At 37.3% G+C, this 12945-nt stretch overlaps 1 protein-coding gene across 2 annotated transcripts in view; it reads right to left on the bottom strand.

Annotated features, from left to right (window-relative positions):
• Positions 1 to 12945, bottom strand: part of SUMF1 (sulfatase modifying factor 1) — a 75165-nt gene that overhangs the window by 50429 nt on the left and 11791 nt on the right. For both annotated transcript variants that reach the window (XR_015732680.1, XM_034431657.2), the window contains exons 2-3: positions 7929 to 8102; positions 1361 to 1435 (exon numbers count right to left, since the gene is read on the bottom strand). Coding sequence is in view for 1 of the 2 variants with exons in the window: in XM_034431657.2 (XP_034287548.1) it covers positions 1361 to 1435; positions 7929 to 8102 (249 nt within the window). In the remaining variant the exon portion in view is untranslated. The remainder of the gene's footprint in view (positions 1 to 1360; positions 1436 to 7928; positions 8103 to 12945) is intronic.

The following is a 12945-nucleotide window of genomic DNA, read 5'->3' as shown; positions in this document are numbered from 1 at the left end:
TAAAATTTTATTCTACTAAGTTTTCATCAGCCATCTGCTGACATTGTCAGAGTATTAAACTACCATTACAGAGATTTCTGCCTTTATACTATCTCTGTAATGGTAGTTTAATACTCTGACGATGTCAGCAAATGGATGATGAAAGCTTAGTACAATAAAATTTTAATTATTTTAGTTCCGGAGCTCACAGAATGTCTGCTTCTTTGTTTACAAATATACCTGGAACTAGTATTTTTAGAATAGTTTGTAATATCTATATTTATATATATCTCTATATCTCTATATCTCTATCTCTATCTATCTATCTATCTATCTATCTATCTATCTATCTATCTATCTATAATATCGATACACACACACATACACACACAGACCGCATATGGTAATTATCAGAATAATAATAATAATATCAGAATCTATTATCAGAATAAAACAACAATGCAATCATTCCTACCTTTTAAAAATGAATATTCAGGTGAGAGGGTAAGACTACATAAAGAAGTATTTAATACACTATGAAAACAACTGTTTTAACACCCTTCTCTCTTTCTTTCTCTCTTTCCCCCCTCTCTTCTGAACAAAAGTATTACACAATTAAAACAATTAAATTAAATAAAATTCAGATGTGTGATTCTATTTGCAAATATATATATATACATACATACATATACATACATACACACACACACATACATACACACACATTCTTCTGAACAAGTTATGTATTAGCACGAAGTTTCACCAAATCTTCAATGTCTTTTCAAATGTGGGTTCTCCGAAAGCTTTTTGTGAGTGAGTTTCTAGGCCATTTGTCAGCTGATTAGCACCATATTTTGTGAAGTAATTGTTACAATTAAACATAGCAGGTTTAAGCTGGATAAGTAGAAAAAGGGAGGAATCAAAATAAATGTACAGGACAGACTCTGTTGTCAAAGCAGTCCTTGTTCTAACTGCACATATTTGGATGTAAACCAGCAGTGGTACTGTGGGCACACATACCTATGATCTCTGAACGTTCAGTCTGTAAGACTGTCAAACAAAGTTGACAACACTTACTGTTTATAAGGAAGAGTACAGCTTTGTAGTGATTGCAGATGACATGGGCCATCACAACATGCCAAAAAAGGACAGAAAGTCACCCTGTTTACTTCTGAGGTTTTACATTAGTATCTCCTCTTAGAATACACAATTTCACAATACTAACACTGTCCTCAAAATTAGTCAAAAGCTTACTACTGCAAGTCTCATACAGCGTAGTAATGGTTTTTTAAAACCAAATATATTATTGTGGTTACAATAGTTTGTTTCCAACTCTGAATCACTGTAATAGGTACAAAACGTATTAATATATACAACTTACAGCTTGCTGAATTCCATTCTTCACTTCTTTACTCAACATGCCTTCAAATACAAAGGAATCACCAAATCTTTCTGCCTAAGGAAGGAAGGAAGGGAGGGAAGAAAAAACAAATCAGATAATTAAGTAGCAATTATCTTCTCAATAGCAATTCACTGTTACTGTAAAAGGAAACAATACACATTATTACCCAACTGAATACGCTTCAAATATTAACTTTCTTTCACCTCCAACCCTGAAAACCAATGTTATGATTTTACAACAGACTCCCTTGCAATAAAAATATTACATTATTCAAATAAATTGCTCTTCATTGAGCTAAAATACTCCTAAAACAGATAGTGGCTGTTAGATCTATAAACATTTCTACTAACTGGATCAAATTCTAATGTAGGAAAGAAGAAAAATCTATAAAATATATGCATTTTACTTATCTATTAACAGATTTATTATTTAATCATTCGTGCTGGCATAACTTCGGAAGTGAGGCTGAATGGAAATCAGTATGTTTCAATCAGCTTTTCACTAAAATGGGATTTGAAAGCCTTTTGATGTGTAAATATTTCTATCATGTCAACTCCATATTTGCTTTTTATCACTTGGGTTTATTTTTAATTAATAACTATTTAAAATGGAGCAGCAGGAAAATAATATAACTTAAAGACACATGGTAAAACAATAAATATTGCATTATTGGTATGTGTATTTTTGGAAGGTAGAGCAAAAGTCAATGAGTACTTCAAGCTTGAATGTCAAAAGACTCCGAGTTCCATTTCTGACATACTTTGAGACAAAAATAATCTAAAATAACTATATTTGCAAACCTGTTCTGTCCTCAACCTTGAGAAACTAGGTACTGCAAGAGATGTCACATAATTTAAGACCAGTTGATCCAACAGCATGACAGTTTTTTGTGTTTGAAATTACAATAGTCATGCAATTTGTGGCTTTCAAAATTTTGAACTCCAATGTCTACATTATTTCTTGCAATCATCCCTGTAAGTAATTCTGCTTATTATTAGGTTACCAAAACTAATAGTGTCCATCCCCATATCCTTTTGTCCCAGAGAACTAGGCTACTGAGATTATATCAGTTTTAGGGAGGAAAGCAGTATTACTGGTACAGAACTTTTTAAAAAATGGTTCTGTTTGGAATTCTACTCAAAATTTCCACCGATAAATATCAAAGGGAGTTGAAATTAAAAGGTGTGTTAATGGTGGAATCAAGTGTAAATCATCTACCACATTTTGAAATGACAAAGCAGTCAAATGTGTGCAGAAACAGCTTAATTGCTGTTACTATGATGTTTCTATGTATGTATGTGTGTTATTATTGCATTATTGATGATGGTGGAAGGGAAGATTAGCCTTGTCAGGATCGAACTCCAGGATGTGGGCAGAGTTTGCCTGCAACTTTGCATTCTATCCACTGCACCACCAGGGCTCATAACCTGTTTCTTACTCAAACTCCCTTTCCTCATCAATTTCCTTTTAAAAGTAACCACATAATTGCTTTTTGAAGTATGTGTTTAGTGATTACATAAATTGAGATTTTTCAAATTTAGATATACAAAACGTGTCTTGTGCTTTCAAGTTGTCATATGTGTACTGAACTAATAAAAATTATAGGTAATTTCAGAAGTGGGGTTTTTTTCCCACTGATAAAAGCAAAAATGTTTGACCTGCAAGTCAGCAAGTGACTCTTAAATCTGTTCTATCCATATACTGCAATAGTAGAAGATGCAGGAAACAGATATAATAAGCACATACATTTGAAATAAACATATGCATAATTAGTGATGATGTCTTTCACATTGCTAGAAAGCAGTAGTATTTTAAGACTGCTATATAAGTTTATCCACTTCTCTGGAACTACCTTTTTGTCTGGCAATACTATTTTGAAGTGTCTATCTCTGTGGCAACATATAACGGAAAGATATTCAATGTACCAAAATTAGGAATTCTGAATTCCCAGCAGCTATACTATTTCAGTAAGGGACGTGGTAGCTCAGTGGCTAAGATGCTGAGCTTGTCGATCGAAAGGTCAGTTCAGTGGTTCAAATCCCTAGTGCTGCATAACGGGGTGAGCTCCATTACTCGTCCCAGCTTCTGCCAACCTAGCAGTTTGAAAGCACATAAAAAATGAAAGTAGAAAATTCCACCTTTGGTGGAAGGTAACAGCGTTCCGTGTGCCTTTGGTGTTTAGTCATGCTGGCCACATGACCATGGAGACGTCTTCAGACAGCGCTGGCTCTTCGGCTTTGAAACAGAGATGAGCACCGCCCCCTAGAGTCGAGAACGACTAGCACATATGTGCGAGGGGAACCTTTACCTTTACCTTTATATTATTTCAAAGATAATTGCAACATAATCCTTGCAGGTTTACCGAGTTCTATTCTGTCCTGAAATGTACATAGCAGTTTATTTCTCAGCTGGATATATTACAAAAACATTCTAAGCCTAAGTAAAACAGACCTTATGATGGGATGCATAAACCAAGACATTCCTGAGCTGAAATTTAAGGAATTTACCCAGAAGTTTCTCCATTATAAAATATAGTGGCACCTGTTACTATAACTAAATTTCATTAGCTATAATTATATTAGGCGCTGATTCCTATTGATCACCAAATCCAAGCCCACTTTTAAAAAATATTTACAAAAGCTTTTTAAAAATTAAGTAAAGTTTAGAAACCCCTTTTTACTTCAATACACTCTTCAAATAATTTAACAGCATTCAGCATAATACTGAGTTCTTAAAAAACCCACTTTGGGACAATTTTTGTTATTAACTGTTGCAGGCAGGCAAATCAATATTGTAACTATTTTTGGCCGATACATATTTTAAATGTCAACATTTCCCAGGATTTTGCCTTCCAGGGGTATATAAATTTAGTTCCCATTCCAGCATGCTGGTTTAGGATGTCAAACAGAGTATCCCATCATATTTCAACATCATCACTGGAATAATGTAAAATGGGGTTTGGCATTTGCTTCAGGATTCTGCTTCCTGAGAATCTTCATTCTCTGCCGATTCCTCCTAACTGCTGAAAACACTGTGGACAGCATTTGGTAACATCTTAAGAAACAGATTGGAAGAGTGATTTGTCACAGATTAGCAAAGCTGAATGCCATATTGCTGGACTATAAAAATACTGCAATCACAAATTTGTATTTATCTAATTCATCTAGAACTTGGTCCCTAATTAATTTCGACTTTAAGAGCTCACATTATATAGAATAGAATAACAGAGTTGGAAGGGACCTTGGAGGTGTTCTAGTCCAACCCTCTGCTTAGGCAGGAAACCCTATACCATTTCAGACAAATGGTTGTCCAATCTCTTCTTAAAAACTTCCAGTGTTGGAGCATTCACAATTTTTGGAGGCAAGTTGTTCCACTGATTAATTGTGTTCTAACTACCAGGAAATTTCTTCTTAGTTCTAGGTTGCTTCTCTCCTTGATTAGTTTCCATTCATTGCTTCTTGTCCTGCCCTCAGGTGTTTTGGAGACATGCACATTGATCTTTATTTTCATATCCTTTCCTGGGCTCTTTAATTATGTATTCTAGTTTTTCTTCTTTAGTCATGTTTTTAATAAACAACAAGGGTCTGAATTTTTGTACTGTAGCTGGAAACTGTGAGGATATGAATGGGCCAAAACAAGCCCAGATTAAATTGCACGAAATCAGAACTGCTAACTGTTAACAGACATCAAGGCAACTTAATAACATTGGCTCCCCCAAAGGAGTTGGGTTCTCCTGCATTCTCAGCTCCTACTTAAACATCAGATGGAAACCAGGGTCTTTCCTTAGCTCCAAAGGATGTTCTGATCTATTGGGACCAATATGTTCTGGTGATAGTAATCCTGTTGTACTATGATACATTCTGTGTGGAGTGAATTCAAAATGCAGCAACTAAAACCAGGGGCGTCAAACTCAAGGCCCGGGGGCTGGATCCGGCCACCGGATGTTTAGATCTGGCCTGCAGGGCTGCCCTGGAAACAGCGAAGGACTGGCCCGCAGTGCCTCTGCCAGCAAGAACGGAGCTCAGGAGGGCTGCATGCGGCCCTCCCAAGCCCCGTTTTCAGCTGCAATGGCCTCCTGCAGCCTTCTGCCAGTGAAAACAGAGCTCAGTTTTTGCTGACAGAGGGCTGCAGAAGGCAGTTGCAGCCAAAAATGGGGCCTGGGGGGCACACGCGGCCCACCCGAACTCTGTTTTTGCTGTAGTGCTCGGGCCACCATACTGCACCCAATACGAGTGATGTCAAGCTGGCCACGCCCACCTTGGCCACGCCCATGTGGCCCCTGAGGCCAAACACAATCTTGATGCGGCCCTCAAGTTTGACACCCCTGTACTAAACTATTGATGGGACAACACCAACAAGCTAGGATAACTCTTATTTTGAAGGTGCTACATTGGTTGCCTGTAAGTTCCTAGGCTTAATTAAATGTACTGGTTATTATCATTAAAGTTCTGTATGGCTGAGCTTTGGGATCCATAGTATACAACACACTGCCAAAATGGAATGTCTACTGGTGACATCTAATTTGGTGATCAAGAGAGCCTTTTGTAGCTCCCCTTCCTTAAAAAGCCTCTCAGTGCAGGTCACCATTTTATGGAATACCCTTCCTCCAGAAGTATAGATAGTCCACATTCAACTAAAATTTTGTAAGCAAGTTAAATCAGCTGTATTCCAGTGTGTGTCTGACCCTTAGAAGAGATTAGTTTCATTTTAATGATACCTATAGTAATTATTGGCTTTTAATCATATTACTTTTTTACTATTTTTTTTACTTTGGTATTTGCACATAGTTTGTTGTTCCCTAAATACAGTTCACTACAAATAGGGGGACTACAAATTTTGTAAAAGAAAGTATATTTTGTTTTATTGTTTTTTAAAATTTTAAATCACTTTGTAATATGCCCAGAAAGCTCTCATTGTTGGGCAAATTAAAGGAGTCCTGATGGCGCAGTGGTTAGAATGCCATACTGCAGGCTAACTCTGCCCACATCCAGGAGTTCAATCATGACTGGCCAAGGTTGATTCAGCCATCCTTTCAAAGTTGGTAAAATGAGGACCCAGATTCTTGAGAGCAATATGTTGACATTGTAAACCATTCAGAGGGTGGTATAAAGCACTATGAAGTGGTATAGAAGTCCTATTGCTATTGCTAAAGATCCAATAAATAGAAAGCTTACAAAAAAAGGCATCTTACAACTGCTTTTTTGATAGCTCTTTTGGTCTTCTGATGGAAGACTAATGGGTTGCATCACCCACTCACATCTCCAATTACACATACAGACACCATAGTTAATGACAGCACTCTCTGTAGATATCAGGAGTCATCTAGAGGAATATGCACTGGAGAAGGCAGATCATTAAGCAGCAACTTTGCAGTGCTGATTGAATAGGAAAGAAAGACATCCTGACAGACACTGGTAAAACATTTCCATATCCTACTTTTCTGGCAAAATTATGTAGGAGCCCTTGCTAAGACTATAAGACATGTTACTAACTATTGGCCCTGGATAAAGGAGGAGAATTGAGGGATAAATGGACCAAAACAGGTGTTTGGTCCACACAGAAAACTTGATGAAATCTTCTATCATCCTGGATTGATACTGTAACTTGAATCAGTCATCCGTCATATACACTATGAGCAGTTTCCCAGGTTATGATTTCTCCTAGAGGTTTATAATGGTCGCCTGAGAATAGGAATGTAAACTGTTGAAGATGAATGAGGATATAATTTTTGACGTGTCCAACATTTATCTGCCACTGTCCTATAACAAGCAATACTGGTGCTTGAACTTGTACCCCCTGCTTTACAAGTTGGTCCACTATTCAATATGCTCCTCTAAGATGCTGCTACTGATAACTAATTAAGGCTCTCTTTATTGTTTTTATTGGGTGGGGCAAAAGTATTTTTCATCTGTGCAGATTTTAAGTTTTCTCTCCAGAAACACTGTGTTCACCCCTAACAGGTCAATTTTCAGTAAATTATGTGGGTGTCTTTGTGTGGGTTATTCCCTTTCCTTTGTGAAGAATGCTCCAAAACAGTTCATCTTTAGGAGGTGCAGACTCCAAATGAAGAGCTTCTGGGACCTTTTGTGGCAGGGTCCTTTCTTAGAATAATTGTTATAAAGAGATACACAGGGAATTGGTTTTAGTGTTCTGAAAAGACCAAGTCCCTCTAATGCGGGGATGTCAAACTCGCGTTGTCACGTGACGTATCATGACTTTTTTCCCCCTTCGCTAAACTGGGGTGGCTGTGGCTAGCGCGTGATGCATCGGGCCCGTTTGACACCCCTGCTCTAATGTATTGACAATAGGAAGCAAATTGCTGGCACTGCTAGGTTTTACTAGTATGTCCAAGGATACTGAAGACTTTTCCCAATTTTATACCATTTGGGAATTTTTGTGGAGGAATATCTTCCCTTTTCCCCAGGCCAACCAGATACCTGAGAAGAAAGACGTTCCTCTGATATAGCAGAAGTTTAACTTCAACTCTCAAGCTCTATTTGGACACAAACAAGACTGCTTTGCAAAAACACCAACTTCTTTCACTTACCTCTGTAACATAGCCAGTAGCATTCACAAACTTCTCAAACTCTGCATTGCTGACTTCGTAGCGATCCATGAAAAAATGACCAATGTGGACTCTCCTTCCAGGCCCTTCTCCATCTTGTTTTATAATGGGCTCATCAGTTCCCATTGTAAAGACTCCAGCTGGAATAGGGACCATCTGCAAGTTGAAGAAGACTCTTTGAGACATAATTAAATCTTCAAATGTCTTCTCTGTCTTTTCTTACAGGATGTAGAAATAACTACTGGTCAATATCTTCAAAGTTCAGAATACCATCAGCCAACAAATGGATGGCACATACATTGAATAAATAAATAAGATATTATGTGAAACATACTCAGTGCACTGCAGTAACAAAACATAAACACAGCTACCCCTGTCCAGAAAACCTGTGTGATTAGGCAGATAAAACAGAGGTATAAAAAGTGGGAAATGGAGAAGACAGTCCAAATGACTGGGCAGGAATTTCAGCTGTGAGATCTTCAATTCAAAGGATATATCAAAATGGCAACTTCACATTGTATGTAGTGACTAATGACAAATATAGTAAGCGTCATACATTTTTAAATCACACACTCAGCTCTGAAAACAAAACATAACTTTTTTTCACAATGAAATTTTCTGAAGTTGACACGGAACTTATCTGATCATGGGAAAGAATTTCTGGTTATAGAAAACAATAGAGCTAGAGGCATCCACACCTGAGTACATGGGTAAAGAGACAACTTTGTTTCACTTCACACATTCAGCAGTCACCCAAATAGTGACACCAACTCAACACCAAAGGTTGCTGCTAATTTGTACATTATTCACAAATTGGTCTCGACAATATTCAGACTTCAATATCTTTCCATGTATTGCTTGTTGTTCCATGTCTTTTTGGCATCTGTGTTTGTAAACAAGATCTTCGGCTTAATGGAACAACAAGCAAGAAGAGAGAAAAATTAATGACATTGTTTAGATCCCTCTCTAGAGAACCATTTCAACAGAATACCTCAGTGGCTACAACTAATTTGCTCTTGTCCCTGAATTATTAAGTAAGACTACTAAAAACCTCTGTAAATCTGCAAGAAAGATATTAATTTAAAGCTAACTTGTGGGCTAAATAATAAGATTAAAAAACATTGGGCCATATTCAGTTGTAGTTTGTTTATTTTAAAATTCCATCTTCTTGTAAAATATAAATCTTTGGTTAACTGTGTCACTTGAATCACTACCGTGTTTCCCTGAAAATAAGACTCTATCTTATATTTTTTTGAACCACGAAATAAGTGCTTGGCCTTATTTTTGGGGATGTCTTATTATTTTGGGGCGCGTGGAGCAAGACGGGGCTCCTCTTGCCATCTTATCTGATTTCCAGCTGTCTCCCTAACCCTAACCAGAGGAAATGGTGGGGACTGGCTGTGCATGCGTTTAAATATTTTTGGGGAGGGTTATTTTTGGGGAGGGTTTATTTCTGGGGGGGGGTATTTTAAGCGCATGTGTTCAAAAGCCCAATTGGTCTTATTATCAGGGGCTGTCTTATTTTAGGGGAAACAGGGTATCTTTTCCTTACTGAAACATGTTAAAAGAAATTAATTTTAATAGGTGACAGTATCATAATGTTCTAAGTAAATTAAAAAAAAATTGGATGAGTTCTAGAAACATTGAGACAATTCTTATCAAACAAGTCATACAATATTAGGAGCAATTTTTTTCACTTCAGCTCTAGCCCAACTAATTTTGCGAGTCAATATTATTTTTCTCATGCAATTAATGTAATGCAATTGTCTTGTTTTGATTAGATTTCTGACACACGTTTTCAAAAATATGATACTGCTGCACTGGCCATCTCTAAATATAACTATACCTACTGCAATATGCTAGAATTTCAAAAAACTTAGGGCACATACAAAAAAAGCCCAAGTATGATTTGTGAAAAATTACTTGCCATGAAAGCACAGAAAAACAAGTATTAAACATAAAAAGACATAAGTATGAAATATAACCAAGCTACACAAGCAGGACTAAATTTCTAAGCAAATGTTACCACATGAATCCCTTTTAACGGCAGATATTATTGGTAAGACAGGGACTCCCAACTTTGGAGAGTCAAGTAGATCAGAGTGGAATTCTCACAAAAGAGTTACCTGTCTCCCTCTACTCATTAGATCAAGCAAATGATATTGCAGTTGAGCTGAAAGCAGCAGGATACAATGGCATTCCTTCTGAGATCAACAATGCACTAGACCCAAATACTCTGCAGGCTTTCCAAGACATCTTGGAAGATATTTGGTTGACAGGGAAGATGCTGGATGACTTCCATGATACCCTCATTTGTGGCTCTCAGTAAAAAAAAAAAGGGGGGGGGAGGGGAACTAAATCAGATTGCAGAAACTACAGAGGTAGCTCACTGCTGTCCATTGCAGGGAAGATTTTTGCCCGCATGCTTCTGAACAGGCTTGTCACTGTCTCGGAAAGAAACTCCTGAAGGCACAATGTGGCTTTCGGCCAGAATGGAGTACAGCAGATATGATATTTGCCATGAGGCAAGTCAAGAGAAGGACATTGAGCAGAACAAGCTTCTTTACTCTGTTCATTGAACTGACAAAGGCATTTGACACCATAAACAGAGAGGCTCTCTGGATCATCCTGAGATGTTATGGATGCCTGAAGAAATTCATGAAGTTGATCAACTACTTCATAATGGAATGACAGAACAGATTGTATACAACAGTGATTCATAGGCTGGATTTGCTATTTCTAATTGGATGAAACAAGGTTGTGTGCTAGATCCAGTCCTGTTCAATTTGTTCTTGCATGTTGCATATTGTTATGTGCTGTCCAGGGTTTGAAAGAAGCTGTGTACATCAGATATTGATTGGACATCTCTGTCTTTGACCTTTGCTGCTTGAATGCATAGAAGAAGTACCCCCATATAGTCTTTCAAGAAACCCTATTTGATGACTGTGCACTTCCGGCTCACAAAGACAGCAGTGCATAGTTGATGCTGAGCTGAACAAATTCTCAAATGCTACGCTCTTTGGTCTGATTATCAGCCTGAATGAGAGCCTTCCTTCCTTCCTTCTCTTTCCTTCTTTCTTTCTCCCTCCCTCTCCCCCACCCTCTGTCTCAGGCATGAAGTTTCAGCAGCTTTCTTGTGTACAGCTATTTTTAAAAGATTCACAGGAAACCATTATGCCCAAAGCTTGGAACAGAAAATAAAAAATATACATTTACAGAAGGACATCCATTGAGAATCTATTTATTCCCAAAGGTTGGACTAGATATGAGATTAGCCATGTTTCCACATCTATAATGACCAGCAGGTGTTTAACTACGCAGAAATCAGTGTCAACAACTGGGAAGGCAAAATTTTCTAAATTTAATTCTTAAAATTTTCCTTAATTCCTTAATATTATTTTCTGTGCCCATCTTTGTTTCTTTTGATCAAAACAAAGCATGCAACAATGGAGCAGATATGCAGTCTGTCTTTCCCATTCTTTCTGACAGGCAACAATTGAAGTCCTTGTTCCGATCTGAGCAAGTATTTAAAGATTAATAGCTCACCCTCAGTTGTTTTTGGAAAACACAGAAAAACAGAATTTCAAGTCTTTGGGGATTAAATCAACCAACAGTGAGGAATCAGTGCACAACCCTGCCTAATATTGTCAACATGCATAAAAGAGGAGGAAGAGGATGAGGAAGAGGAAGGAAGAGGAAGAAGAGGAAGAGTCAGGAGGAGGAAGAAGAAGAGAAAGGAGAAGGAAGAGGAAGAGGAAGGAGGAAGAGGAGGACTTGGACGTCTCATGGCTCAAACATTGCCTTAGAAACCTATTGTAGCAAGCTTTCATTCTGTACCCACATAGCTTATTTTAAATATAAATGCAAATCTTTGTTTTTCAACCTTGGCATCTTTAAGATATGTGAACTTCAACTTCAACTCCCAGAATGTCTCACTGGTATAAATCTAATACTTTTCTAATACCTAATATCTAATACCATTATATACAGTTATTAATATTACTCTTGAACATGAGGGTTGGTTAATTCTCCACTCAGAATTAAGACACTTACCAAACTGTTGATCTCTTCCCCCCCACCAACCTCCAAAACAAGTCCATGAGTATATTCCACTATCTTAGTCCAGTGGTTAAAGCACTGGCTAAAAACCAGGAGACTGTGAATTCTAGTCCAACCTCAGCATGAATGCCAGCTGGGTGACTTTGGGCCAGTTACCCTCTCTCAGCCAAAATCACCTCACAGAGTTGTTGTGATGGTGAAAATAGGAGGAAGGAGAAACATGAGGTATGTTTGCTGCCTTGAATTACTTATACAAATAATAAATGTGGGCTATAATTAACTAACTAAAATCTGCTTTGAAAGACTCTTTCAGAAGGCAGGTTAGGAGTTCTTGCGATGATTCTTTGCTCCACTTTTTCTGAAGCAGAGATGATGGCCCCATCTGTTACAAAGAGCTGGCCCTGCAAGCTTGTAAGGCAGAAGGTTGGGAGTGGGAGGAAAATATCATCAAAGATGGAAAGAACTGCAATGACAAAAGTACACACAAAGCTTCCTTCCTGTCTGCCTGCCTTTACAATTAGAAAATATGCTAATATTAATAAAATTATAGGCAGAAGGAGGAAGATTCTTCTTCAAAATTCTTCTTTTTAGAGATTTATTTATTTATTTATTTATTAAGTTTATTTGTCACCCATCTTGCCTCAAGGCAACTAGAGATAGACCACAATGCCTATTCCTAAAGTAATTTGATTTGATTACATGAATTTTCTTATTATAATTTTGGAGTAAATCTCATATGATACTACTATGTCGTAGTAATAATATATACAAGTATAAAATAAATGCCTTTATTTATTTTGATGTAAGAATTCCCAGTTGATAAATTCTCTGTTTCAAATCCTCTGACCTTATCCCCTCTGTTGATACAAATTAAACTAGAAGACAGAATGCCTAATATTTGTGATAATAAAAATGTGATCAAAATAAATTTAATTCCAAA

This window comes from Pantherophis guttatus, chromosome 2 (assembly GCF_059756535.1).
Source record: "Pantherophis guttatus breed Tessera chromosome 2, ASM5975653v1, whole genome shotgun sequence".
Lineage (NCBI taxonomy): Eukaryota > Metazoa > Chordata > Lepidosauria > Squamata > Colubridae > Pantherophis > Pantherophis guttatus.
The sequence above is the reverse complement of the archived record's forward strand: the minus strand, read 5'-3'. Positions and strand labels throughout refer to the sequence as shown.